Source organism: Corythoichthys intestinalis, chromosome 21 (genome assembly GCF_030265065.1).
Source record: "Corythoichthys intestinalis isolate RoL2023-P3 chromosome 21, ASM3026506v1, whole genome shotgun sequence".
Classification (NCBI taxonomy): domain Eukaryota; kingdom Metazoa; phylum Chordata; class Actinopteri; order Syngnathiformes; family Syngnathidae; genus Corythoichthys; species Corythoichthys intestinalis.
Window position 1 is genome coordinate 27,161,475 of NC_080415.1, and position 26,216 is coordinate 27,187,690.

General features: G+C 38.6%; 1 protein-coding gene across 5 annotated transcripts in view; it reads right to left on the reverse strand.

Annotated features, from left to right (window-relative positions):
• The window catches only part of wdr90 (WD repeat domain 90), a 61,983-nt gene that overhangs the window by 27,665 nt on the left and 8,102 nt on the right, over positions 1-26,216 (reverse strand). For all 5 annotated transcript variants that reach the window (XM_057826918.1, XM_057826916.1, XM_057826915.1 and 2 more), the window contains 18 exons: positions 25,390-25,448; positions 25,288-25,313; positions 25,162-25,202; positions 23,519-23,562; positions 23,398-23,423; positions 23,195-23,320; positions 23,042-23,110; positions 16,348-16,458; positions 16,134-16,276; positions 16,007-16,064; positions 15,805-15,920; positions 15,566-15,727; positions 15,358-15,467; positions 10,572-10,688; positions 10,089-10,324; positions 7,491-7,627; positions 3,488-3,618; positions 3,266-3,396 (listed from right to left, as the gene is read on the reverse strand). In XM_057826918.1, coding sequence (XP_057682901.1) covers positions 3,266-3,396; positions 3,488-3,618; positions 7,491-7,627; positions 10,089-10,324; positions 10,572-10,688; positions 15,358-15,467; positions 15,566-15,727; positions 15,805-15,920; positions 16,007-16,064; positions 16,134-16,276; positions 16,348-16,458; positions 23,042-23,110; positions 23,195-23,320; positions 23,398-23,423; positions 23,519-23,562; positions 25,162-25,202; positions 25,288-25,313; positions 25,390-25,448 — 1,843 coding nt within the window. The remainder of the gene's footprint in view (positions 1-3,265; positions 3,397-3,487; positions 3,619-7,490; positions 7,628-10,088; positions 10,325-10,571; positions 10,689-15,357; positions 15,468-15,565; positions 15,728-15,804; positions 15,921-16,006; positions 16,065-16,133; positions 16,277-16,347; positions 16,459-23,041; positions 23,111-23,194; positions 23,321-23,397; positions 23,424-23,518; positions 23,563-25,161; positions 25,203-25,287; positions 25,314-25,389; positions 25,449-26,216) is intronic.

Genomic DNA, 26,216 nt, shown 5'->3' on the forward strand with positions numbered 1-26,216 from the left:
TTTCATAATAGATGGAGCTAGTCAAAATAGATTAGAATAAATACAGTGATCCCTCGTTTTTTTGCGTTTGATGGGTACCTAATAATAATAAAAAAAGTATATATCATATATATATATACTGTATTTTAATAAAGCGTTTTTAAGCACTTCAAATGTATAATTATGAGAAGTTTTAAACATGTTACTGTCCGACTGAATTATTTTGAAACTATAATAAAGTAGAAAAATGCATGTCTTTATTAAATGCTTCATTGAGTGAGTTCACTCAAATCCACTCAAACTGCTCACGTACACACAATGAGTTGCCACAGCAACTGTTTAACAAGTTAAACTATGACTGACACATGCGGCGCTTTGAAGTTTCGGTTTCCAAGCGTCTCCGGCAAGCTCAAACCTTAACTTCTGTCAATCATCATTAACTTTAATTAGCAACTCCTGAACAAATTAAAGCGGCAGGAGAGAGAGTGAGAGACCACGTCATGAGAGCGGGCCAGCTCTACAAAATGCTGCATTTATATATTTATTTTTTAATTAAAAAAAAAAAAAACGCAATGGACTGAGGGCGCAAAGTAGCAAGGGATCACTGTACTGTAATAGAATTTCGTAAACAGTGCCTCATTAGCTCAGGAGTCAAAACTGGGGATGTGCCGATCCAATCAAGTGATCGGAAATTGGGCTGATCGTGCCATTTTTTAGAGGATCGAAATCAAGTGAAAAGGATCAGGTTTTTAATGTAAATATAACGCTCGTATAATGCTCGTACAGCCTTTCACCAATGCGTCAAAGCGTCAGTGAATTTAAGTGGACTCACTCAATGAAGCATTTAACCCAACAACATGCATAAATCAATGTAGAGAATTGTGTAGAATTTCAGTATTTCACATGAAAAAAATTATGTCAAAAATAATCAAATAAGATTAATTGAGTAATTCTGGTTGTGATTGTCTTGACTTGTTATACTGCTATTGACTGTGATCGATGTCCAATCAATTTTGACTGGACCTCGAGTCAAGTTGGAGTGGCCAATGGCAGCCAAAGAGTTTAACAAATGAAAGTGGAAGGAATTCAAATTGGTCTTTGGATCCTTTTGATTTTTCTGAAAGCGGCCCTGGGAGAAAAATGTTTGTTACCAATTGTAACCGCATTTTTTAGACTATAAATTGCTACTTTTTGTATCCCTTTGAATCCTGAGACTATATTAACAGAGTGGCTAATTTATGGATATTTAGCATCATGTTGTCATGTCAAAAGGCTGATGTTTCATTCATTGATTTTGATTAGCAGCCTGGAATGTCCAGTGGAACTTTAGCTTTGTTGCTACATTTTTGAGAAGGCGCCTTATTTGCAGGGGTAAAAGTAAATTATTTGCGGAGAGAACAACCTCGGAGCCACTACAGATAAAACATTCAAGGCTAATCATGCATGGTTTGACAGAATTAAAAAAAAAAAAAAAAAAAAAAAAAAAAAAAAAAAACATACCCAGTTTGCTGTGAGTGTGTGCGCGGTCCACGGCAAACCAAAAAGTCAAGGAAAAGAGGACTGGAATTTTTTCCCGTAATTGTAGGCACCTGCTTCTTAAAGTGTGTGTGTGGTTTCACAGGAAACCACTCGTGGGACTTGTGACACTGTTTGGCTATCATTTTAATGACAAGGAGTCAAGGACACAGCATACTTGCAACTTTGCTTGTGGCGGAAAACACTCAGGTGACTTGAAGTTCCGATCTAAGACCCCCAATTTAGCAAACTTTCAAAATTGTCAGATATGTGTCAAGACACAGCTGTGAATTGCCACAGCTGGAATTTTGGGGGATTTTACTGGTGAAACATGGTAATATAACAAAGGTCGCGATGCAGAAATCGCAGACATCAAGGAGTGGTCGAGATTTTCTTTTTCATATATTTACTAGGGCTGTCAAACGATTAAAATTTTTAATCGAGTTAATCACAGCTTAAAAATTAATTAATCGTAATTAATCGCAATTCAAACCATCAATAAAATATGCCATATTTTTCTGTAAATTATTGTTGGAATGGAAAGATAAGACAAGAAGGATATATACATTCAACATACTGTACATAAGTACTGTATTTGTTTATTATAACAATAAATCAACAAGATGCCATTAACATTAACATTCTGTTAAAGCGATCCATGGATAGAAAGACTTGTAGTTCTTAAAAGATAAATTTTAGTACAAGTTATAGAAATTTTATATTAAAACCCCTCTTAATGTTATCGTTTTAATAAAATTTGTAAAATTTTCAATCAAAAAATAAAGTAGTAGCTCGCCATTGTTGATGTCAACAATTACAAATTGCTCATTGTGCTTAAACCCATAAATTCAGTCGCACCAAAGCACCAGCAGAGGGAGACAAAAAACACAAGTAACAAGTGCACATGACACTGTGCTGTCATTTTAATCTGTTTGAGCGGGGCATGTGTGTTAATTGCGTCAAATATTTTAACGTAATTTAAAAAATTAATTACCGCCTGTTAACGCGATAATTTTGACAGCCCTAATATTTACCCTTTTAAACGTTTTTTTTTTTCAATTTTTTTGTTTTGTTTTGAGCGATTATTTATCATCTAACATATCGGAGAAAATGCGACAGTAACAAAAAAAATACAATTATGTGATAGTTATGAGGTAGATATCCGTGACTTTTTTTACAGACGCCATTTTTTTCATTGTAACCTAATTTGTTTAAAAGTTTAAAATATGTGAGTGAATAATTTACAGTCTTTTTTTTTTTTTTAAACGAAATATGAGACATCAATTAATGATTCTAAGCTAAAAATGACAGACATTTTGAATAATAAATATAATTTCCTTTGTTTAATGGCTGGGTTGAATCAAAAGCGGTTGTACGACATCTGTAAACGAGGGTTTTCAGGGTAAAATGGACAAATCAAAAATAGTTCGGGGACTTATTGCGCCATGAATCTGCTATGGCAACGTATAGACATATTGTTCTATCAAACACAACAGTTCTTTTGGCTAAAAATACAGCAGTTTATTTTGAAGAGGGATGCAAGAGCAGAAACTGCTTTTTCAGCCTGGTCTGTGTTTTCCGCCTTGTATTGAACCGTAGATAGATACCTTCTGAATTCAAGGTCAAGTGCGGCTTACGCGTGTAATCATTTCTTTAAAATGTGGGTACTTTGGCTTGTAGTCGGGTGTGCTTACGTGCCTTTCATCCAGCGATTCCTGAAAACTTTGCTGAGAAAACATCAAATTACACTTTAATGACACTGAAATAATACCTCTTCTAGCGACAGCGCATCAGCGATGGTAATGACGTATTCAGTGGGGCCAACAAAAGCCAGACAGCGGCTGTCGCTGCTCACCGTCAGAGCATCTGGTGCACGGCCTGTTCCTCGGGCAACCACACGACCTAACCATCAGAAATTCAAGCAGTCAATCTGTTGCTGTATTTTCTTTCGGCTGATGGAACGGTACACTGGCAAGGGAACGAGGATACGTACAGACGACCCTTATCACGTGGCTGTCATTGTCGCAGGAGTTGTAAAGCGCCAGAGAACCCTCGGAGGCAGCGCTGTACATGCACTCTCCGTCGGGGGAGAAGGCTAGACCTACCACCAGACCTTTGTGATGGCTATAATTTGTAGGTGAAGACACACAAACAAGAACATAATCAATGTTGATATTTGTCTTTTTTTTTTTTTTTTTCCTGGTGGGACTGGCACTGTAATTGAGGTTCACTAAGGCCAAACATCAATAGAAACATTAAGGGCAGAGATATTAATTGATTTACATATTTAAAACAATTGTTTTCTATTAAAGGTTTTCTATTTCTGTTGGAGTTGGAGAAGCTTAAAAGCTTGTTTGGTGTGAAAATAATATTTATGAAAATTGAAATGAATGAGTAATAATAAAATTATTAGAGCTGAAACAATTACTCGAATAATTTGAGTAACTCGATTTTAAAAATTGATCGAGGAATATTCTCTGCCTCGAGGAATCATTTAATGTCGCCAGCTCTACGCATGACGTTTTGCAGGGACTACTTTCAATGTGGCACAACGCGTTGACGTCACGTGCGTACAAGAAGAAGACAGAGGTGGCGGATATATTTGATTTCAACCATCCATGAATATAGAGGTAATGACTAAGAAGCTGACGAAAGCGAAGACAAAGGCACAGAGAAGTGTGGGCGCTTTTCAAGCTGAACACCAAGGCGAACACTGTTTCATAGAGGAGTTCCAAAAAATCGATTATGACATGCATCGCGATTTGACACGTGACGATTCGATTACGATTCATAAAGGTTCAAAAATGGTGATTTTCCCTCATAACTTTATGGCAGCCGCTCATAGCAGAATGAAATTCAGGACACGTCTGCCGCCCGGGCACCGTTAGCGGGTACACGCACGTTATGATGGATGCTGCCGGTTACTGAGAGAGATTTACTCCTTTTTAAAGTACTGTAAAATAAATTTGTGTATGAGACAGTCAGGACAAAAGCGCGACCCGGCAAGTTATTTTTTAGAGCAAGAGGAAAAGAGAGATTGTTCGTTGATCCTTGTCTTTCAGATGTCCAGCCTTAGTTTTAAAGCATTTCAATTGAAAAATGTCCTGAATGTGTTGCTCTGACCCGTGTGCATCTATAAGAGGTGAGTACACGAACCCTCTTGTACGGTTTAGCCTTTATTGTTGTTGTTTTTGAGATGATAATAGTTAGCGCCGAGCACTAAGCTAATTAGCTAACTCGCTAATGTGTATTTCATATGCAGAACGTGAACCATGATTAAGTACAGCCGTAACGCTACAAACATGCGAAATAGTACAGAAATCTGTGAAAACAAAGTATATTGGTTAAAAGAAGTCTTTCTAAAGACACTTTGTTTCCAGAAAATGTGGAATTCATTCCACCTGTGTAAATTTTATTGTATTGTTGAGAGAAATAAGTACTCCCTTTAAAGTGCTTAATGTTTTTGCACTTTCTTGTAAAAAAATAAATTAATTAAAAAGCAGCTTTTGGGCAACTTTTTCTTGTACGGGCATGTTTCCATCGTTCCTGTTGAATCATTAGTATATTTTAAATAAATAATGGACATAAATTTGTTTGGCTACTGTATTAACTAGTAATGTACTATGCATCGATAATCGCGAAATTCGTGATAACCGCGATCATCGTCAATACCGTGATCATCGTTTAATAATCGAATCGTGGCACACTGAATCGTAATCGAATCGAATCGTGCGGTGCCTAAGATGGCACACCCTTACTGTTTCATGTATTCACTGTAAGACAGAGCTTGCGTAACACTACAGTCTTCAATGATGCAGCCTGCAGCTCCACCGAAGGCACCCCGTTTACTCAGAGAGTGGAGGAGCGATACTCGGGACAAGGTAAAATTAAATTAATAGTCAGGGGTGCACATAAGTGGTCCGCATGCACGCATGCGTACTGGACGTAGACAAACGCGCGGGCACTCAACGGATTCCATACGCTTTTGCGTACCGATGGCTGACCACTTGCGGCGGACACGAGAAAATCACTTCTCAAAATGTCAAAGGAGGCAGGCCCCACTGAGTACCGGTAATTATTTCCGTGTTCCCCCACCCCCGTCAAAAGACAGACAGACGAGAGAGACGTCACCGGAGCTACCGAAAAAAAGGACATTTGCTGAAAAGTGGCTGCAGGAGGTAGGTACCATGGCTAGAAGCAAATGATGCTTGCACGGAAATGTGGTACAAAATTTGCCGTGAGAATTCCAATGTCGCTAATAAAAGCAGCGCATTTTATGTAGTAGGGTCAAAGAATTTCAGCCATCCAAACTTTGAAAAGCACGAAAAAAACAGATCATGTGGCACTTAAGCAAACTATCGATGTCAGACAGCACCCCACTCGCCCTGCACAGCGCTATGCACTGACAAACGTGTTTTTGCTCGCATTTCACAAAGCTAAACATGTACGTTCAATGAGCTCTTATGAGGAGGAGGGCATCCCACTTTTACAAAGGCTTGGAGTTAATGTGGGAGCCGCATAATGCCCTTTATTTTGAATTGGTGCTTTTATGTTTATTTCTTTACATTTGACTTCGAAGTAATGTCAATTTTGTTGTGCCAGTTGATGTTAATCGAGCATTAATTGTTAATATAATTAATTAAAGGTAATTGGCTCTAAGTAAAGCTTGTCATAATTTTATCGCATCAGGCGGGTCGGCTCTCAAGCTCAATGAGGACCAAGTCACATCTCCAGGTCCTCCTCTGACAACCTGGGCAAAAAAATTATGTGCACCCCGGTTAATAGTGCTAATAAATAAGATTACCGTTACAGTACCTTGCCAACGTAACGTTAGCCCTGCGGAAGGCTAGGTTATTATTAATTATGACTACTGTCGATGCTTGGCTAACGTGTCTTTCATACAGGCTTTATTTAATCCGTAAAAACAGAGCGCTGTAGAGTGATGAGGGTGTAAAATAAAAACATAATTAAGCGAACTGTCCATTTTAGCTCAGTAGTCATTGATGGATAAAACACCAAGTAGCACTTGTGTCTAATGTGCTATAATACAGCAGGTATCATATATTTATTTTGAACACTGCAAAAACTCAAAATCCTATAAGGACTTACAATTTAGATGAACCTAAAACTTAACTACAACTTAAAACTAGCTGGACACAAATGGAAATTCAATTGAAACACGTGGGGAAAAACATAACTTTTAAGTGATGTGTGTTATAAAGTGTAATGACATTTTTAGGAAAGACTACCCCCCCCCCCCATAAGTTTTGTTGAGTGAAAGTGAATTTGTTTTTTTCTAGTTACATCTAAGATGCAATTGTTGGCTGTTTTCTAACGATGTAAATCTAAAAAAAAAAGACATTGATTCTCTAAAAATGGTTCAATATTAGGTGAAATGTTTTGTATTTTTTCATGTATGTTTATAATTGCTCTTTACCAATTTTTTTTTTTTTTTAAATCCGATTAATCGATGGAATTTTCAGTAGAATGCTCGATTACTAAAATATTCGATAGCTGCAGCCTGATTAAAACAACTGTTTTCTATTTCTGTTGAGTTGGTGAAGCGATAAACTGTTTAAAAGCTTGTTTGGTGTGAAATTGTAGTTATGAAAATTGAAACAAATGAGTAATAATAAAATGATTTAAAACAGATGAATACAAAACAAAAATTTTATTAAATTAATGAAGGTGTTATAGTTTTAAAACAGCATAAATGAGTAATACTATTTATCATTATAAATGGATGAGTTTAAAAAAAAAAATTAAAAAAAAGTAATAATAATAATTACCGAAAATAAGTGATTAAAAAAATAATTATAAAATAACAAGCATGTTTGGTATTTCGAGAAATGAAGCAGATCGTCATTTCTTTTTTAAAATTATCTTTTGATCAACTTTTATCTTCCGATTTCAATTAAATCATTTAGGTTTGATCCAAAAAATCAGCCCCCTCATTCTATCACGCAGGTGAGTCTACACGTTGCTTTCACTCTTACTTGTGCTCTGCCAAGAGCTTTCCGCAGGAGATGTCAAAGACTCGGACAATGCCCGAATTAAAGCCGCAAGAGAAGATCTGTTCTCTGGGATGGAAGGCCACCGAGCACGGTTTATCCTCTGACACAAAGTCATATAACTGTGAACAGAAAAAAAAAAAAAGAAAGACGATTCAACTTTTGGTGTTCCATTGCCATTATAGGGGTGGGAACCTCACGATGCGATACAAAGCTCACGATAACGATGATCTCAAGATACGCTGATACATCAATTATCGATACATTCGTCAGGAAATCATTCTAAAAGCGATTTTCATCCTTTGGCTGTGATTTGGAATGAGTTTTTCTTGAGTAGACCTTCAATTCCGTTTGAAGTGGGAGGGTGGCAGCGAATGAACATTCGGTCATTCATTGCCAACCCTCCCACTTCAAACAAATTGGACGTCTATCCGTCCACCGAGAGGCAATAATTTTGGAACATTTCATGTAATTTCCAGTTGCTTTTCGGTCACTCCCTGTTAATTTTGGGGCATTTACAGGTCACTTCCTAACTCAAGAATGTCCCAAAATGAGCATGAAGTGACTTAAAACCAACATGAGGTAACTGGTAAATGCTGTAAATAGCGTCACTGGCGGCAAGTGAGCTAACGTAGACAATATTCTAATAGAAACCTTTGGTAGCGACCAGTCCTTAATTTGTAAATCATAAGGTGCTGGAATTCAAAGTACATATGACAGCGCAGTGATGACGAGACGGACACAGTTCCCGGAATATAAGCAGAAATGCTGCTGAAAAAACACGCAAATGCCCACTTGCCATGCTGTGGGACTTATAAGCAACAATTTCAGATAATAATAATAATAATAATAATACATTGTATTTCTAGAGCGCTTTTCAAGCCACACAAAGGCGCTTCACAAGAGAGATGGAATCATAGTACCAGCAAAATAATCATATAAAAATTAAAAGCATAATATCCATTATATGAATGTTATGACAACAATTTAGAATTATTTAGGCCAGAGGTCACGGAACCGCGGACCTCGGTCTGGTTCCGGACCCCCAAGCCGTCTGGACCGGATCTCAAGCTGTCTGGACTAATACACGTTGCAACAACAAAAATCTTTTTTTTCTGCGGATTTGCAGAGTGGAGGCGGGCAACAAACAAAAGCCTGAGCGGTGACGCGCGTGAGCCAGCCAATGGGAGTGAAGCATTTGAAAGTTATTTTTAGAACAGCATGTCTCACACTCGCTTTCCAGAATCCGCGGAATGACAGCCAAAAACTGAGCCGAATGAAGTTGGAGGAAGAGGCGAAAAGGCGTGCTCAAAACCACGAAAGATTGATGAAGAAAACAGTGTTTAAGGAGGAGTGGACCAACACATTTTTGTTCATTTTACCTGGCGGCAGCACAATACCGCTATGCCTCATCTGAGACTCAGAGACGGTAGCGCTTGTAAAAAGCAGCAATTTGAAAAGGCACTATGAGACGAAGCACGCAGCTTTTTTTTTCTTTCCAAGTTTCCCTATGACCTCTGCCCTCCGTTCTCAAAAAAATAGTGGAATTAAGGGCTCAATATGATCGCACCTCAAGGCTCATGGTTCATTTATTCACTGCACAGCAACGTGCAAATGAATTCTCCCTCAGAATAGCGTGGATATTGGGTCAATACAAAAAGTCTTTCAGTGACGCACCGATTGTCAAAGATTGTATGAGTGTAGTTGCTGAAACTTTGTTGATTGAAAGCAAAAAGAAGACGCCTGTCAAAAAATAAAGCAAATCCCCCTGTCAGCATCCACAATAAAAAAAAAAGTCTTGAACATGCTCTTATGTTGCTATTTAATGATTCAATTAAAGTACTTTTTTAGTTTTATGCACCTTTTATATTTTATTTACATTTTTGAATGTTGTAATTATCAGCATTGCCACGTAAAAATACGTTTGTATTTTTCGAGAAAAAAAAAGCATTAAAAATATTTCCGGACCCGAGATTGTTGTAATTTTTTAATTTCGGTCCCAGAGGATTTTTAATTCATGACCCCTGATTTAGGCTATACTCTGCACAGCATGGGCAATTGTCCACATAACCACAGGTGGGACTTACAGTCAGCAATTAGTTTCTCAACGGGTCTAACTTGTAAAACATAAAAAAAGATTGGCACGGCTGGACATTTTTTAAAAACGTTTTTATATTGCAGCATCACCAGGGCTGTCATCGGCACGGTAATTTATGTGTCAACGCGGGGCTCCTATTGTTGCACCAGCGCGACGCTCCGATTGGTGGACTGCATAGCTGCCCACCAGTGACTTGTTGGTTGTTTTGCATTAGGGTGGCGGAAAGAAGAATAAAATGAGGGGGTAAAAAAGCATCAAAGTGTGTTATTTTTGCTATATCTATATTTTATTTTTCCTCAAACAGGGACACTTCTTTAAAACATGATTTCGATTCTTGGTGGAAACATCAATAACTTATTGGGCTACAAAGTATCGCGATGTATCACCATTTCGATATATTGTCACAAACCTAATGGCTAATATCAGTAATTGAAAAATGTCTCTCTTGGTTAAAAATGCATTAATTTGAAAAGTCAAAAATGAACCTGATGTAAGGAGTCCATCGACCAAATGCGAATAGAGCCGTCAGAAGAAGCTGTGGTGAGGTGCCTTCGAATTCCATCCACGCTGAAGCCCAGCACATTGCTGGTGTGCGACCTCATTAGCGTGTTGTAACCCCGGCTGCTCACATCAAGGAAACCCAGATTACCGGTAGAGGTGGCAGATAGGACCTGCATGCTGTCAGATGACACAGATACCAGGCTCACGGGACCCTCGTGTTCTAGAAAATAAGTGCATAGAATTTTATTACTTGAAAAAGGCAATTGAGAAAATACAAGTGAGGATAGATAAAACTATAGAGTACAAATGCAACAGATGTGCTGAATTCGTTCATGTGCTAAAAATGCCATCTAGGTGTACTTCCGCCTCATTGGTTGTGTCAGGCTGTGAGTCGTGCTTGTCTCATCTGAGCATTTAGGCATTAAAAATGGCATTATGATGCGCGGTACGGGTATTTGGCTAATTACCAGCTTCCAAGAAGACGCCGGAAAAATCCAGAGGCCACAGCCGTAGGAAGCCGTCTTCAGAGCCCGTGGCACAGAAGGTTGAGCACACGCTGAGGCTGTTGATGGCGATACCGGGACCTGGTATAAGCACATTTTCAGAATTGAAAGATACCCTTTTTAAAACTACGGTCTGACAATTTAGCATTTTAATCGCCTTAACTGGATAAAGCTAAATTCCCCCCCCCCCTAATTTCACACTGTGTTGTTTTTTCCCCTTATCCACCCTTGTTGTCCCATTTCCATCTAGGGAATCAGGGTGCTAATGTTGAACGCTAATACTAAATTTTTCCTATTTGCATACAATGCTCCCCAAACTAAGGTGAATAGTGTGGGATTTCTTATTTTCCCACCCTTATTAAACCGTGTTTTTCCATCTAAGGAATCGAGGTGCGGATAGACTGCTAACTTTTTATACTGTATTTTCAAAGTATTTGATTAGAAAAAAAGATTTGAATTCAATTTTGCTGCTTCCGAGTATTCGTTTAATTAAATTAATTAAAGTATGGTTTATTTTGAAAGTGTTTGCATTTAGTTTTACTGATTTGGGTGGATACCTCTAGTCTACCTCATTTCACATGGCTAAATACAGCTGCTCCATGTTAAGACTAACATAAGTTTTTGTTTGAGGTAATGTTTTTTATTGCATTCGTAATTTAAGTTTATAGGTATAGCCATTTTGTGGGAATATGTGTCTGAGCCATTTGTTAAGAGCATTGTGAAAAAAAAAAACGTTAGCGTTTTAAAGCATTTAAGCTAGCTGACTTTTGCTATGTAAGTTAGCCAATTGTTTTGTTGTTGTACATAGATCCTTATCTATTTATCTTTCATACCGTTTGAGGCTCAGCTCAGGTATTTTAATTTTTCATGTTCCTTATCTGATTACTCGATTATTCGAACTAACTAGTTCATCGATTAATCGACTACTAAAATAATCGACAGCTGCAGCCCTACAGTGATCCCTCACTTATCGCTGTTAATGGGGACCAGAATAGAGTGAATAAAATGGAAAAACTGCAATGTAGTTTCACCCGCCCCATTTTTAAGATACATTTTTTATGTATAATATCAATAAGTTTATATAAAATCCTATAAATGCATGTTATCATTGAAACGTTAAAGAATAGTTCAAAACATGTATATAAAATATTAAATAAGATACATAAAATAATAATAATAATAATACCTCAAACTTATATAGCGCTTTTTTGGACACTCAAAGACGCTTTACATAACATAACACAAAGACAAAATAAAGAATTAAGAGGTGGGAAAAGCTAGTTTGAACAGGTGGGTTTTTAGGAGTGATTTGAAGTTTTGTAATGAGTCCGAGTTCCTGATGGGTTTTGGGAGTGAGTTCCAGAGTGAGGGAGCAGCAGCGGCGAAGGCTCGGTCCCCCAAGGTTCGGAGCTTAGTGCGAGTGATGGGTGTGAGGAGATTAGAGTCGGCAGAACGTAGGCGGCGGGAGGGACAGTGCTGTTGTAGGAGGTCAGTGAGGTAGGAAGGGGCCAGGTTATGGAGGGACTTGTAGGTGAGGAGGAGTTTGTACTGAATCCGGTATGAGATTGGAAGCCAGTGAAGCTGTTGGAGGATGGGGGTGATGTGCTCTCTGGAGCGGGTGTGGGTGAGGAGGCGGGCGGCAGAGTTCTGGACGTATTGCAGCTTTTGGAGATGAGAAGATGGAAGACCATAGAGGAGGCTATTGCAGTAGTCGAGTCTGGATGTGATGAAGGCGTGAATGAGTATTTCAGCTGTGGCTTGGGAGAGGGAGGGACGGATGCGGGCGATGTTGCGGAGATGAAAGAAGGAGATTTTAGTGAGGTGGCTGATGTGTGATTGGTATGACAGTGTTGAGTCTATTATGATGCCAAGATTGCGTACGGAGGTGGAGGGGGTGACAAGGTGACCATCAATGAGGAGAGTGAGGTTCTGTACAGAGGGGAGGAGAGCTTTGGGTCCGGTGATGAGAAGTTCTGTTTTGTTACTGTTGAGTTTGAGAAAGTTATTGTCCATCCAGGTTTTTATGTCAGACAGGCAGTTTGAGATGTGAGAGAGAATGGCAGGGGTGATGGATTTAGATGAAATGTAAAGTTGAGTGTCATCTGCATAGCAGTGGAAATTGAGTCCATGGTGGCGAATGATTTGACCGAGGGGAAGCATATAGATTATGAAGAGGAGGGGGCCGAGGACCGAACCTTGGGGCCACCATGTCACCATGGGTGACTGGAGAGGTGTGGGATTTATGGTTATTGATGGAGACGAAGTGGTGACGATCGGAGAGATAGGAGGTGAACCAGAGGAGTGCAGTGCCAGATATCCCTATTGACAGAAGACGGTGGAGGAGGATGTTGTGGTCAATGGTGTCAAATGCAGCAGAAAGGTCAAGGAGGAGGAGGATGGAGATGGAACCAGTCAGCGGCAAGGAGAAGATCATTGGTTACTTTGATGAGAGCTGTTTCAGTACTGTGGTGTGCGCGGAATCCAGATTGAAATGTTTCAAACATATGGGAGGAGTGGAGATGATGCTGAAGTTGGGTTATGACGGATCGTTCCAAAATTTTTGAGAGAAGTGGGAGATTGGAAATGGGTCTGAAATTGTCCAGGTTGTCGGGGTTAAGGCCAGGTTTTTTCAGGAGGGGTGTGATGGTGGCGAGTTTGAGTGGGGAGGGGACTGAGCCAGTGGTGAGAGAGGTGTTTATGATGTTAATGATAAGAGGAATGAGTGGGAATACAGGTTTTATGAAGAGAGGATGGTATGGGGTCGAGAATGCAGCTGGAGAAATTCATGGTTGAAAATATATATAATAATAATATATATATAATGTATATATAATACAGACTGTACACTCAATATATATATAATGTATATATAATACAGACTGTACACTCATTCGCTCACTCATATGATACATGTGTGTTAGTGTACATATATGTGTACAGTGATCCCTCATTTTACGCGGTTAATGGGGACCAGAATAGAGTGCATAAAGTGGAAATCTGCAAAGTAGTGTCACCCGCCCCATTTTTTTAGATACATTTTTTGTGTATGTCAATAAGTTTATATAAAATCCTATAAATGTATGATGTCATTGAAATGTTAAAGAATAGTTCAAAACATGTATATCAAATATTAAATTACATAAAATAATGTATAAATAATACAGACTGTACATTCATTCGCTCACTCTCATATGATACGTGTTAGTGTACATACATGCGTAGATGTAAATAAAGTATAGTCATCCCTCGTTTTCCGCGGTTAATGGGGACGAGAACCTGCCGCGAAAAGTGAAAACCTGCAAAGTAGCACCCCCCCAATTTTATTTTTGTGTTCAATGTATTTATTCAGATTTAGCATTTTAAAGATACATGGAAGACATGTTTTTCACTTTTTTCCCCAAATTAAAAAAAAAAAAAAAAAAAAAAAAAAAAATATATATATATATATATATATAATTTTTTTTTTTTTTAATGGTTTTTAAGCACTAAAAATGTAATAATTATGATAAGTTTTAAACATATTTCTGTCCCACCGAATTATTTTTAAACAAGGAATAATGGAGAAAGATGCTTGGCTTTATTAAATGCTTCATTGAGTCCACTCAAATCCGCTCAAGCTGCTCACTTACACACAATGAGTTGCCACAGCAACTGTTTAACAAGTTAAACGATGATTGACGCATGCGGCTGTCAAGATCAAACCTTAACGTCTGTCAATCATCGTTAAGTTTAGTAAGCAACTCCTGACAAACTGACAAACAAAGAGCAGCGAGAAGGAGGGAGACTACATGATCGGCTCGGGACAGCTCATCTGTATTATTTTTTTTTTTAATTGAAAATGTCCGCGATGGGCTGAGGGCGTGAAGTTTGAAGCGCCAAGCAGCGAGGGATAAATGTATATAAATATATTTTTAGAACTCTTATTCAGAAAACAAGATACTTATAACAAGATTAAAAAACCTGCGATGCACTGAGGGCATGAAAGTTGAGCCGCGAAGTAGCAAAAGATCACTGTAGTGAAGGAGTCATTTTTTCCCCTTATCCAACACGTTTTCCCTTTCGCATTTAGGGAAACAGCACTGAAGGGGAAATACATTTATTCTGATTCAGAGGGCTGGCAGTTAACATTCACTGCCAGTCGAAAGTGATTGGACATCTGTCACAAAATTTAAAAAATCGTTTTTGGTTGTTGTTTTTTTAAGTGCATACTGGCAGACATGAGCAAGTGGCAACACTGCGAGACAGTGACCTTGAGCAAGTAAACATTATGCCATTTTAGTAACCATGGATGAAATTGACAATATCGCAGATGAGATGTTGAAGCGGTCAATGAGGGATCTTAACAGATTTTTAAAAATGCATTCGTACAGGAGGACGCCATCCAAAAGGACGTAAATTCCCTTATTGTTACGTATATGGCACGTATTATGAAAACCTTAAATTAAGATTTAAATTACTATTAATATTATTCTTTCATTGCTTGTGGTTTTATTGTTAACTGTAACCATAAAGTGCAAATTTAAACCATTGCTTTTGTAACGTTACGCATCATTGACTAATGACTAACATAATTGCTGTCCACCTGGCTTATATTGCAAATATAAGCTTGTCCGACTGTTGGTTTTTTAGCAACTTAACCAACCCTACTGTTCTAAATTGTGAGCACTTCCTGTGCTTTTGTCGAGTAACTCCCCTCAGTTCACAACCATTGTTACTGCAACCAGTGCTCCTCTGTAGGGGTCAAACCAACCTTTGTTGACAGACCATTTCTGCTGCACAGGAAATAACCACCTGACATTTTTAATGACTACTCTACTGTAGTCAATTTCGAAAATATGGCCGCTCCTGCTGCTTGCAAACCTGCAGTGAGAACACAATTAAGGTGAAACCTTTCAAATTAGGTGCTAAAGCTATTCAAAGGCTTGCATAGTTTAAAGCGATGCAGATTGCTCACTCACAGCAGCCGATCGTCAATGTGCTGTTCGGGGGAGTCTCCCTCTTCGAAGGCTACGTCAGTGAAGTCCAATGTGCGGTATTCGCCGAGGTTGACTGCGCATGAGCGCAGCGTGCCTTTGTTTACCCGCCACAGGCGAATGCTATCGTGACCGCATGACACCAGCCTGCAACAAAATGACAGCAGACAAAACCAGTGACCCACCGAACTCAATAAATGTTAACGGAAAGTCGCAGAACCTACCTCGTCTCATCAAAGTTGGCGAACTTCATCCTTTGAATATCCACTTCCATTTTTAGCTTTGCAAATATGCTCACGTCTCCGTTTTTAATGTTGGTCGTGTTCCATACAACCACCAACTATTGAACGTCATCACATAAATCAGTACATCTGCACTGAATTACAGTGAAAAGCAAATTCAATTCATGTGGTGCGCATCACTCGCCGTTTTCCCGCAGCTGTCTTTCCCCCCTCCACAAAGAAAGCCTCCGCTGTGTGAAAAGCTTTGAAAGGAGATAGACATAATCACCGAAAGCCAATTTCGTGACTTTTATTGCATTTGTACGAGTTACCTAAGTGTTGTGACTGAATGGGCATGCATTTTGAACATGGCCACACAATTTCCTTTGAGGTAATTCCATATTCGAACGACACAATTACCAGTTTGTGCGGAAACTAGCAATGTCGTGTTGCCGTTAAAAGCCAGTGCAGACACCTGACACGGACGAACGCGGCGTTAATTCTTTGGAGGCGATGGACGTCCAAGTTAGCGTTCAACACGTTTACCTTATCTGTATGACCAATGAAGAATCTCTGCTCACATGAGTTTATTTTCAAGGAGACCACAATAGCATGACATGGATAAATCACAGAATCACCAGCAAGGGTCCATAAAGCCTAAAATGAAAAGCAGAGAAAATTGTAGTAAATTAAATTTCATGCGAATGTCAAACCATAACAATGTTTAGTTATTCATAGGAATACCCCAAAACACGCCAAAAATCATTTATACGGTATTATTAACAACTAGTGCTGCAACGATTAATCGATTAACTCGAGTATTTGATCAGAAAAAAATATTCAAATCAAATTTTGTTGCTTCGAGTATTCGTTTAATAGAAGTGGTGTGGTAATGGTTTATTCAGAAAGTGTTTGAATTTAGTTTTATTGATTAGGGTGGATACACTGCCCTCTGGTCTGCCTCTTTTCGCGTGGCTGAATCCAAGTGCTCCCTGTTAAGACCAACGTAAGACAAGTTTTTTTTGGGGCTAATGTTTTTTAATGCATTCATAATTTAGTTTATAGGTATATCCAGCTGTTTTTGTGGGAATGTGTGTCTGAACCATTTGTTAAGATGACTGTTTAAAAAAAAAAATAAATAAATAAAATATTATAAAAGTATTTTATAGCATTTAAACTAGCGGACCTTTTCTATATAAGTTAGCCAATTGTTCTTTTGTTGTACATAGATCCTCATTGAAAAAAAATATACCGTTTGAGGCTCAGCTCAGGTATTTTAATTTTTCATGTTCCTTATCAGATTACTCGACTAGTCCATCGATTAATCGACGACTAAAATATTCAATAGCTGCAGCCCTATTATTAACTATTTTTTACTACGTTATAGGGCTGAACGATATTGGAAAAAACTGACATTAACATATTTATGTTGCATCATAAGACGGTCATAATTATGACTTGTTATGAGCATTAACGAATGCTTATGACAGATGTCAGTGAGTGTCATCCGGCAAATTATGCGAATTTTGAATGGATGTAAAAGATGTGGACCGGTGACAAAACTGACTGGATGTACAAATCCAATTTTTTTCGTGTTTTTCCCGACTCGAGTCAGGCATTGACGGTCTGAACGGGACAGGCCGCATAAAAGTTGACCATTTCAAATCCGATCTAGTTCACTTTCGTATAGGGGTGCACAATATCCATTTTTTGAAACCGATATCGATAACTTCCTGATCCTCAAGGCCAATACCGATACGATAACCGATAATACATATAGAATTTTAAAATGTATATTCACCAGAGTTACACTTGGAGGTAAAAAATAGTAGTGGTGGATTCAACCAATGTTCCCTCTAAGCTGCGCGCGTGCGCAATCGCGCACTGCTGGCACCTACTCTGCGCACAAGAAATTCAATGCTGCGCACAAAAAAAATCAACAGAAACGTATGTTGTAACTCGGTGATTGACAGGTGTCCAGCAAATGATACGATAAGGTTCACTTCCGCTACGCAGCCAATCATAGCATTGACATTGCTTGTGTATAGCCCAGCCTACACGCGCGGTGTAGGTTAGCAAGCTGACAACAGTGCATGAGTGCGGCGGAGCTGAGAGACGTAAAGGCCAACCCATTATCATGGCGAAACGAACGGGCAGCGACACATCCACTCACCCATTATATCATTGTTGCTAGTTAGCATGTTCTTTATGCAATAGTTATCTGAATAACTCTAAATAGCTATGTTACATTGACATACCAGGCATGTTCTCAGTTCGTTGTTTATGAGTCATGTAATGTTATACTGTACACTTATTCAGCCTGTTGTTCTCTATTGTATTTTTATTCTAAATTTGCCTTTCAAAATGACATGTCTGTTTTTGGTGGTGGGTTATACCAAATAAATCCCCCCCAAAATGCAACTTATACGTCGGTGCGACATATGTTTTTAACTTTTCATTGGACAGTTTTTGGCTGGTGCGACTTATAGTCCAAAAAATACGGTACACATCTGATGTTGCTCACCGTGGGCCGCAGTGTGCTCAGGGAGATAGTGTGTTTGCTCAGACACATGAAAAATTAGAGGGAACATTGGATTCAACATAGATTTGCCTTTATCCTAACCAGATCTTTCATGATAACATGAACATTATTATAAATAACAAAATAAAGACAAGAACATTCTTGACTTCAAATAAAGTGCCCGTATTTATTTTTTCAAATAAGTATAATTCGAGTCAATCACAATTAATCAGTCAATATCAATGAAGATGTGTTCCCCTGAACAATGAGCACTGAACTAAAACATTAACCCAACAGGTACAGTGGGGCAAATAAGTATTTAGTCATTCCCACACAATTGTGCAAGTTCTCCTACTTGAAAAGATTAGAGAGGCCTGTAATTGTCAACATAGGTAAACCTCAACCATGAGAGACAGAATGTGGAAAAAATAAACAGAAAATCACATTGTTTGATTCTTAAAGAATTTTCCAAATTAGAGTGGAAAATAAGTATTTGGTCACCTACAAACAAGCAAGATCTCTGGCTGTCAAAGAGTTCTAACTTCTTCTAACGAGGTCTAACGAGGCTCCACTCGTTACCTGTATTAATGGCACATGTTATAACTCACTATCGGTATAAAAGACACCTGTCCACAATCTCAGTCAGTCACACTCCAAACTCCATTATGGCCAAGACCAAAGAGCTGTCAAAGGACACCAAAGACAAAATTGTAGACCTGCACCAGGCTGGGAAGACTGAATGTGCAATAGGTAAAACGATTAGTGTAAAGAAATCAACTGTGGGAGCAATTATTAGAAAACGGAAGACATACAATACCACTGATAATCTCCCTCGATCTGGGGCTCCATGCAAGATCTCACCCCATGGCGTCAAAATGATAACAAGAACGGTTGAGTTAAAATCCCAGAACCACATGGGGGGACCGAGTAAATGACCTACAGAGAGCTGGGACCACAGCAACAAAGGCTACTATCAGTAACACAATGCGCCGCCAGGGACTCAAACCCTGCAGTGCCAGACGAGTCCCCCTGCTAAAGAAAGTACACGTCCAGGCCCGTCTGCGGTTTGCTAGAGAGCATTTGGATGATCCAGAAGAGGACTGGGAGAATGTGTTATGGTCAGATGAAACCAAAATAGAACTTTTTGGTAGAAACAAAGGTTCTCGTGTTTGGAGGAGAAAGAATACTGAAATGCATCCGAAGAACACCATACCCACTGTGGAGCATGGGGGTGGAAACATCATGCTTTGGTACTGTTTGTCTGCAAAGGGACCAGGACGACTGATTTGTGTAAAGGAAAGAATGAATGGGGCCATGTATCGAGAGATTTTGAGTGAAAAGCTCCTTCCATCAGCAAGGGCATTGAAGATGAGACGTGAATGAACCCATTTTCAATAAAGCATGAGGTTTCTTCTCTCGACAATACCAAAATCCTTGCCCAGCCACTGCGCCGTCAGACCAAGCATGCCGACATGATTAAGATTACACGTCCATATGTCTGTGGTGAAACTTATGTGCTGGGCATGGTTGCCGATCAAAGTATGGACGAGTGTGGCAATCTCATCATACTTTCCCGGTAAGCATTCATCTGAAAAGTGTCGGCTTGGAATGATGAACCTGGGATGGGCAGCTTCATTTGCAGCTCGCGCATTGTCGTACTCTTTTAAAACACCATTGAAGTGATTGTGATCTTTTAAGTGGCTTATTAAGATGTGTTGTAGCTTGACACCTTTTTCCCTCCTCGTGGAACTTAGGCTTTGCATGTGTTACAAATTGCAAGTGAAGCGTTCTCCACCGACAACTTAAAAAAGAAATCACACACAACCAACCTCATGCTTGTTGTTAACTAGCCAGCCATGCTGCACACTGCCGTCACTTGGGCATTACGTCACAGAAAAGGAGCGCTTGATTTGTGGCAAAACTCCCTCTTCTTAAACAACACACAGTCACTGATACACTGTACTGGCAAAACAGGAATGGAAACAAACACACACATCCCAATCCACCGACTCAGCGCCAAAAATATTATATCAGTCCTATTAATGGTATTGAATTTATTTGGATGAAGTCATAATTCCTATTATCGGACCGATAATTATCGGACTAATAATTATCGTGCACCTGTACTTTCGTACACATTTTTCCAGAATAAGGATGGATTGGACATAGGGTTGGGCATCGAGCATCGATGAGAACCGGTTCTAACACTCCGATGCTCCCGGAATCGTTCGAATTTTTAAATTTCGATTCCTTGTTTCGATGCCCTGACCGCCGAGCGGAAAAAAATTGCTCGAGTTCAAAGACTTGATATTTATATACAAGTTAAATTTACCCCTGTGAAAAGTTCATTTAATTTAAAAAATCGTCGAGAAGTTAAGACTTTAATATAAACTATGCAATTTTTTTTTACCCTGTAATTTTTTTTTTTTGACCCTTCCTCTTAAAAGAATCGGAATCGAGAATTGTTCGGAACCGGAATCGAAACGTGGAATCGGAACTGAAATTGCTAAATTTCAAACAATGCCCAACCCTAATTGGACATCTACTAGTGCTAAACGCTTTTCAATCAATAAATTATTACTGAAATACGATATTGTCATTTTTTTTTAACCAATTCAACCACTAATGTAGTGACAATACATCATAATAAATCACCCATTCAAATGCAATAAATTGTTATTCTTAAATAAAACGCAAAATATATAATATTGGGGGAAAAAAATGCATAACGAGTCATTTGAAAGCTAGTTAAGTGCAGAATATGAAATACAGTAGATGAGAAAAATTCAACCACTAATGTAGTGACAATACATCATAATAAATCAGCCATTCAAATGAAATAAATTGTTATACTTAAATAAAACACAAAATATATAAATAATAAATATTTAAAGAAAACAATGCAAAACGAGTCATTTGAAAGCTAGTTAAGTGCAGAATATGAAATACAGTAGATGAGAAACCAAATGCCATTTTTGTTCTCTGCCAATTAGAGTCCATCAAAACTGTTTACACAATCCAGTATTTGATTCAAATTAGCGAAATTATTCATTGCCAATCAGATTTTTCATAAAGTGTGTCATTTTAAAGGTGTTCTATGATTACACTCACAGACACTCGAAGGCGAAGGACGCATTTTGGGAAAATAAACAGTCAGAGGGGATGGTTACTATAAAAAACTCGTAATCACAACGAAATCTGAATGTCAAAAATTGCTATTTGATATTTTCTGCGTCTTATATGGTATACTGGGGACGGGTTTCAATCAGCTTCGGCTTCTCCCGTCAGCCTTTTTCTTTTCGGGTTGAATAATGCCTGAAGGGAAAATAAATAAATAAATAAATTCTTAGTGTAGAATCTGCAGTATGTGAGATTAACTCCAGAAATTGTTATTTATATGTTGAACATGAGTTGCTTTTATTTTGATTTGTTCACCTTTAGTTTGTTTGCAAATAAGTTGACCATGAGGTGCTTTTATTTTGATATGTTCACCTTTCGTACGTTTGCAAAGTTGCTAACTGCAAGCTTTACACGCCGTAAGAAAAAGTGCACTTCTCTCTTCGTTATGCATGCGGTGTCAGTAATAGATTTTTTTTTTTCATTTGCAAATGCTGTTAAAAAGGCGATTTTTTATGTTTGAAGTGTCAACTTTTAGCCGCAAGTTTGCATTTTGGAGAAGACTGCCATTGTTTTATAGACGGCTAAAGTGGTTTCTACGTTGTGTTTTTTCCCCCATTAGCCTCAAAGTAGCAATGCTAACCTTTACAGTGTTTAATATAGAAGTGTTTCCTTATTTTGTATGTCTGTACTTTAATTCTACGGCGTGTTGATGACCAATAAACATCTGTGAAGGGAACTGGAGTCTCATATGCCATCAACACGCGCATGAACACGCAGGCACAAATATATGCACGCACGCATGTTGCGATAAAATGCAGCTGTGAAAATTACCGCCCTCATTTTTATTTACCATTTGATAAATGGACTTATTGCATATCGCGACAGGCTTGTATATCGCCATATCATGAGATCATCGTGAGCTTTGTATCGCAAATCGTATCCTATCGTGAGCTACCCTGAGGTTCGCACCCCTAGTGTCATGTTGTCATGTCATAATTATGACAGTCTTATGACGCCACTGTCGAATAAAGTGTTCCCCAAAAACGTTATTTCTATTTTTTTTTCTGTTGTTGTTGAAAAAAGGTTTTTTTCAAGTACTAATTCAGTAAGAAAATTATTGGAAAAAAAAAAAAAAAAAAAAAAAAACTGGAAAAAATACTTTAAAATGAGGGGCAAAATGGGAAAAAAAAATCAAGGTACTGAAAAAAAATCTTCATAAATTTAGAAAAAAACATACAAATTGAATGCAATATGCTTTCACACAAATGTTTTTTTTAAAAAATAAAAATCCATACACATGATCAAACTCCCAAAATTCATAAGGAAATAAAAAATAAACGTGACTGTAATGTGCTTCCACACAAATGGGCTTTTATTTATTTATTTATTTTTTAAACGCTTACACACAATAAAACCCCCAATTATGATATAACTGAAAAAGTTCATCTGGAAAACAATACTCTAAAAAACAAGGTAAATATTCATGAAAACCGTGGTGAAAAAAAAAACGAAACCCAAAGTGAATGCACGCACACACACACAAAATCCCTAAACATGCTCACACCCCACAAAACAACAATGTCAAATAATTAAACCTACACATGAATTAGTGGCTCCTCCAAAACCAATTATTTTCCTGAGCCTGAGAATCGGGTCTGGTAACAGCTTCTATGAGAAAAAGAAGAAGGGGGGAAAAAACACTTAAATTGAAGAGTTCTCATACTGCAATTACTGTCTAGTGTTTTCTCTTACTCCAGCTTCCTTCGCTGAGGTTGTCATTACATGGATGACCTTTCTGACTCTTTTGCAAATCTTCATCTTATTTACTCCTTCCTCATTCACAGACAGCGTGTGGTTGACAGGCCTCTGCTCCGGTACCTGCCGCCAAAGCATACAAACACACAGGGCAAACATTTTCGGCTAGAAAAAAAGGGGTGCTTGATATTCAGTCTTACCACTTCTGGGCTGGACTTTTGGGATTCTGCGTGAGAAAAAAACCACAACAATGAACATTACATTGTTTAAAAAAAAAAAAAAAAAAAGCGTGCTTTCATATGAGTGCCTTTGGATACTCACGGTCCGAAAAACAGACTTTTCGGCGGACACTGCTTTTTAAAACTCTGGCAGAAGATGTGAGAGTTAGAAGTCGTATTGATAGATTCTGAGATGACTCGTTTAAAAAATTATGAATGTTTGACAAAAATAAATGAAGTGTAAAACCTATGTCTTAAACAACCACTAATTGTGCAAGTTCTCCCACTTGAAAATATTAGAGAGGCCTGTAATTGTCAACATTGGTAAACCTCAACCATGAGAGACAGAATGTGAAAAAAAAAAAAACTGAACATCACATTGTTTGATTTTTCAAGGTGGAAAAAAGGTATTTGGTCAATACCAAAAGTTCATCTCAATACTTTGTTATGTACCCTTTGTTGGCAATAATGGAGGCCAAACGTTTTCTGTAACTCTTCACAAGCTTTTCACACACTGTTGCTGGTATTTTGGCCCATTCCTCCATGCAGATCTCCTCTAGAGCAGTGATGTTTTGGGACTGTCGTTGGGCAACACGGACTTTCAACTCCCTCCACAGATTTTCTATGGGGTTGAAATCTGGAGACTGGCGAGTGGCCTTGAAATGCTTCTTACGAAGCTACTCCTTAGTTGCCCTGGCTGCGTGTTTGGGATCATTGTCATGCTGAAAGACCCAGCCATGTCTCATCTTCAATGCACTTGCTGATGGAAGGAGATTTTCTCTCGATACACGGCCCCATTCATTCTTTCCTTTACACAGATCAGTCGTCCTGGTCCCTTTGCAGAAAAACAGCCCCAAAGCATGATGTTTCCACCCCCCCACTTCACAGTGGGTATGGTGCAATTCAGTATTCTTTTTCCTCCAAACAAGAGAACCTGTGTTTCAACCAAAAAGTTCTATTTTGGTTTCATCTGACCATAACACATTCTCCCAGTCCTCTTCTGGATCATCCAAATGCTCTCTAACCAACCGCAGACGGGCCTGGACGTGTACTTTCTTCAGCAGGGGGACACGTCTGGCAGTGCAGGATTTGAGTCCCTGGCGGCGCATTGTGTTACTTTTAGTAGCCTTTGTTACTGTGGTCCCCGCTCTCTGTAGGTCATTCAATAGTCCCCCCGTGAGGTTCTGGGATTTTTGCTCACCGTTCTTGTTATCATTTTGACGCCACGGGGTGAGGAGGGAGTTGAAAGTCTGTGTTGCCCAACGACAGCCCCAAAACATCACTGCTCTGGAGGAGATATGCGTGGAGGGATGGGCCAAAATACCACCAACAGTGTGTAAAAAGCTTGTGAACAGTTACAGAAAACGTTTGGCCTCTGTTATTGCCAACAAAGGGTACATAACAAAGTATTGAGATGAACTTTTGGTCTTGACCAAATACTTATTTTCGGCCATGATTTGCAAATAAATTCTTTAAAAATCAAACAATGTGATTTTCTGTTTTTTTTTTTCCACATTCTGTCTCTCGCGGTTGAGGTTTACCCATGTTGACAATTACAGGCCTCTCTAATATTTTCAAGTGGGAGAACTTGCACAATTAGCGGTTGACTAAATATTTATTTGCCCCACTGCATGCTAAAATTGGTTCCCAACAATCTAAATGACTCCCTGTTTCTGCTGGCAACAAATGGCTGGCTACAAATCAAGTTATTTACTGTTTATATAACAGAAAAGAAGTGTTATTTACTGTATTTGTTCCGCTTCAGGTAGCTCAGGTGTGCTGGTCGCCTATCGCCACAGCAGACAACAAACAAAATATTTTGAGTTTAAAAAAAAATAGCAGGGTTTTTCTTTGGTTGTTAATCATTCTTACCGTTTCTGGGCTAGGGGATCGGGATTCTGTTTTAAGAAACATTTGAGGAAAAATATCAACAATGAATATTGGAAAAGAAAAATTTGTGCTTTAGATACTCACCATCATGAAAACTGATTTTTTGGATGATATTGCTTTTAAATTCTCCATCTAATGGAAACCTGAGAGGAAATGTGTTATGTGTTAGAAGTCGCACAGATCATACGGTGAGGTAAAAGGTGAAAATGTTTGATTCAGTGTTGTTTTCGTCACCGATGCCTATAACGAAAATACTTAGTCGACGAACCATTTTTTTCATGACTATGACGAGATGATAATGAGCTAAAAAAGTGTCTCGGGAGACTAAAATATCACAACACAAATGCCAGTTTTTGTCTGATTAGACGAGAACAAGACAAAAATGCACCAGCGTTTTTGTCACGTGTTCACAATGTCCGTGACATTTTATCTGTAGTTAGCCTGCATCGTAGCAGTGTCTGGTTGTGTCACTCATGTTACGTGCTGCGCCTCCCCAACTCACCAGCTAGTGACCTCTCCAGTCTCCCCATTGCTTGTTTTTAGACACACACTAAGATTCATCATCTTATCTTGGCAAGAGTGACAATGCGATGTTGCTTTAGCCTTCAAACGTCTGTGCTGGGTGCTAATCATCACACTAAATGTAACTCATAGCATTAGCTTAGCATTCACGTTTACGTTAGCATCAGGATATTGCTAATGGCGAGCGTCCTCTTAAACTCTCGGACAACTTTTTTTTACATACAGTCATTGGTGTCCAAGTGGGTATAATTATTATTTTTTAATTTTACTGACAAAAACATTTTTATCAAACGTCGGTTAAAACTAGACGAAATTAGTCTTGAGTTTTCGTCAACAAAAACTAGTCGAAGACAAAAACTTTTTGAGATGACTAAAATATGGCTAAGACT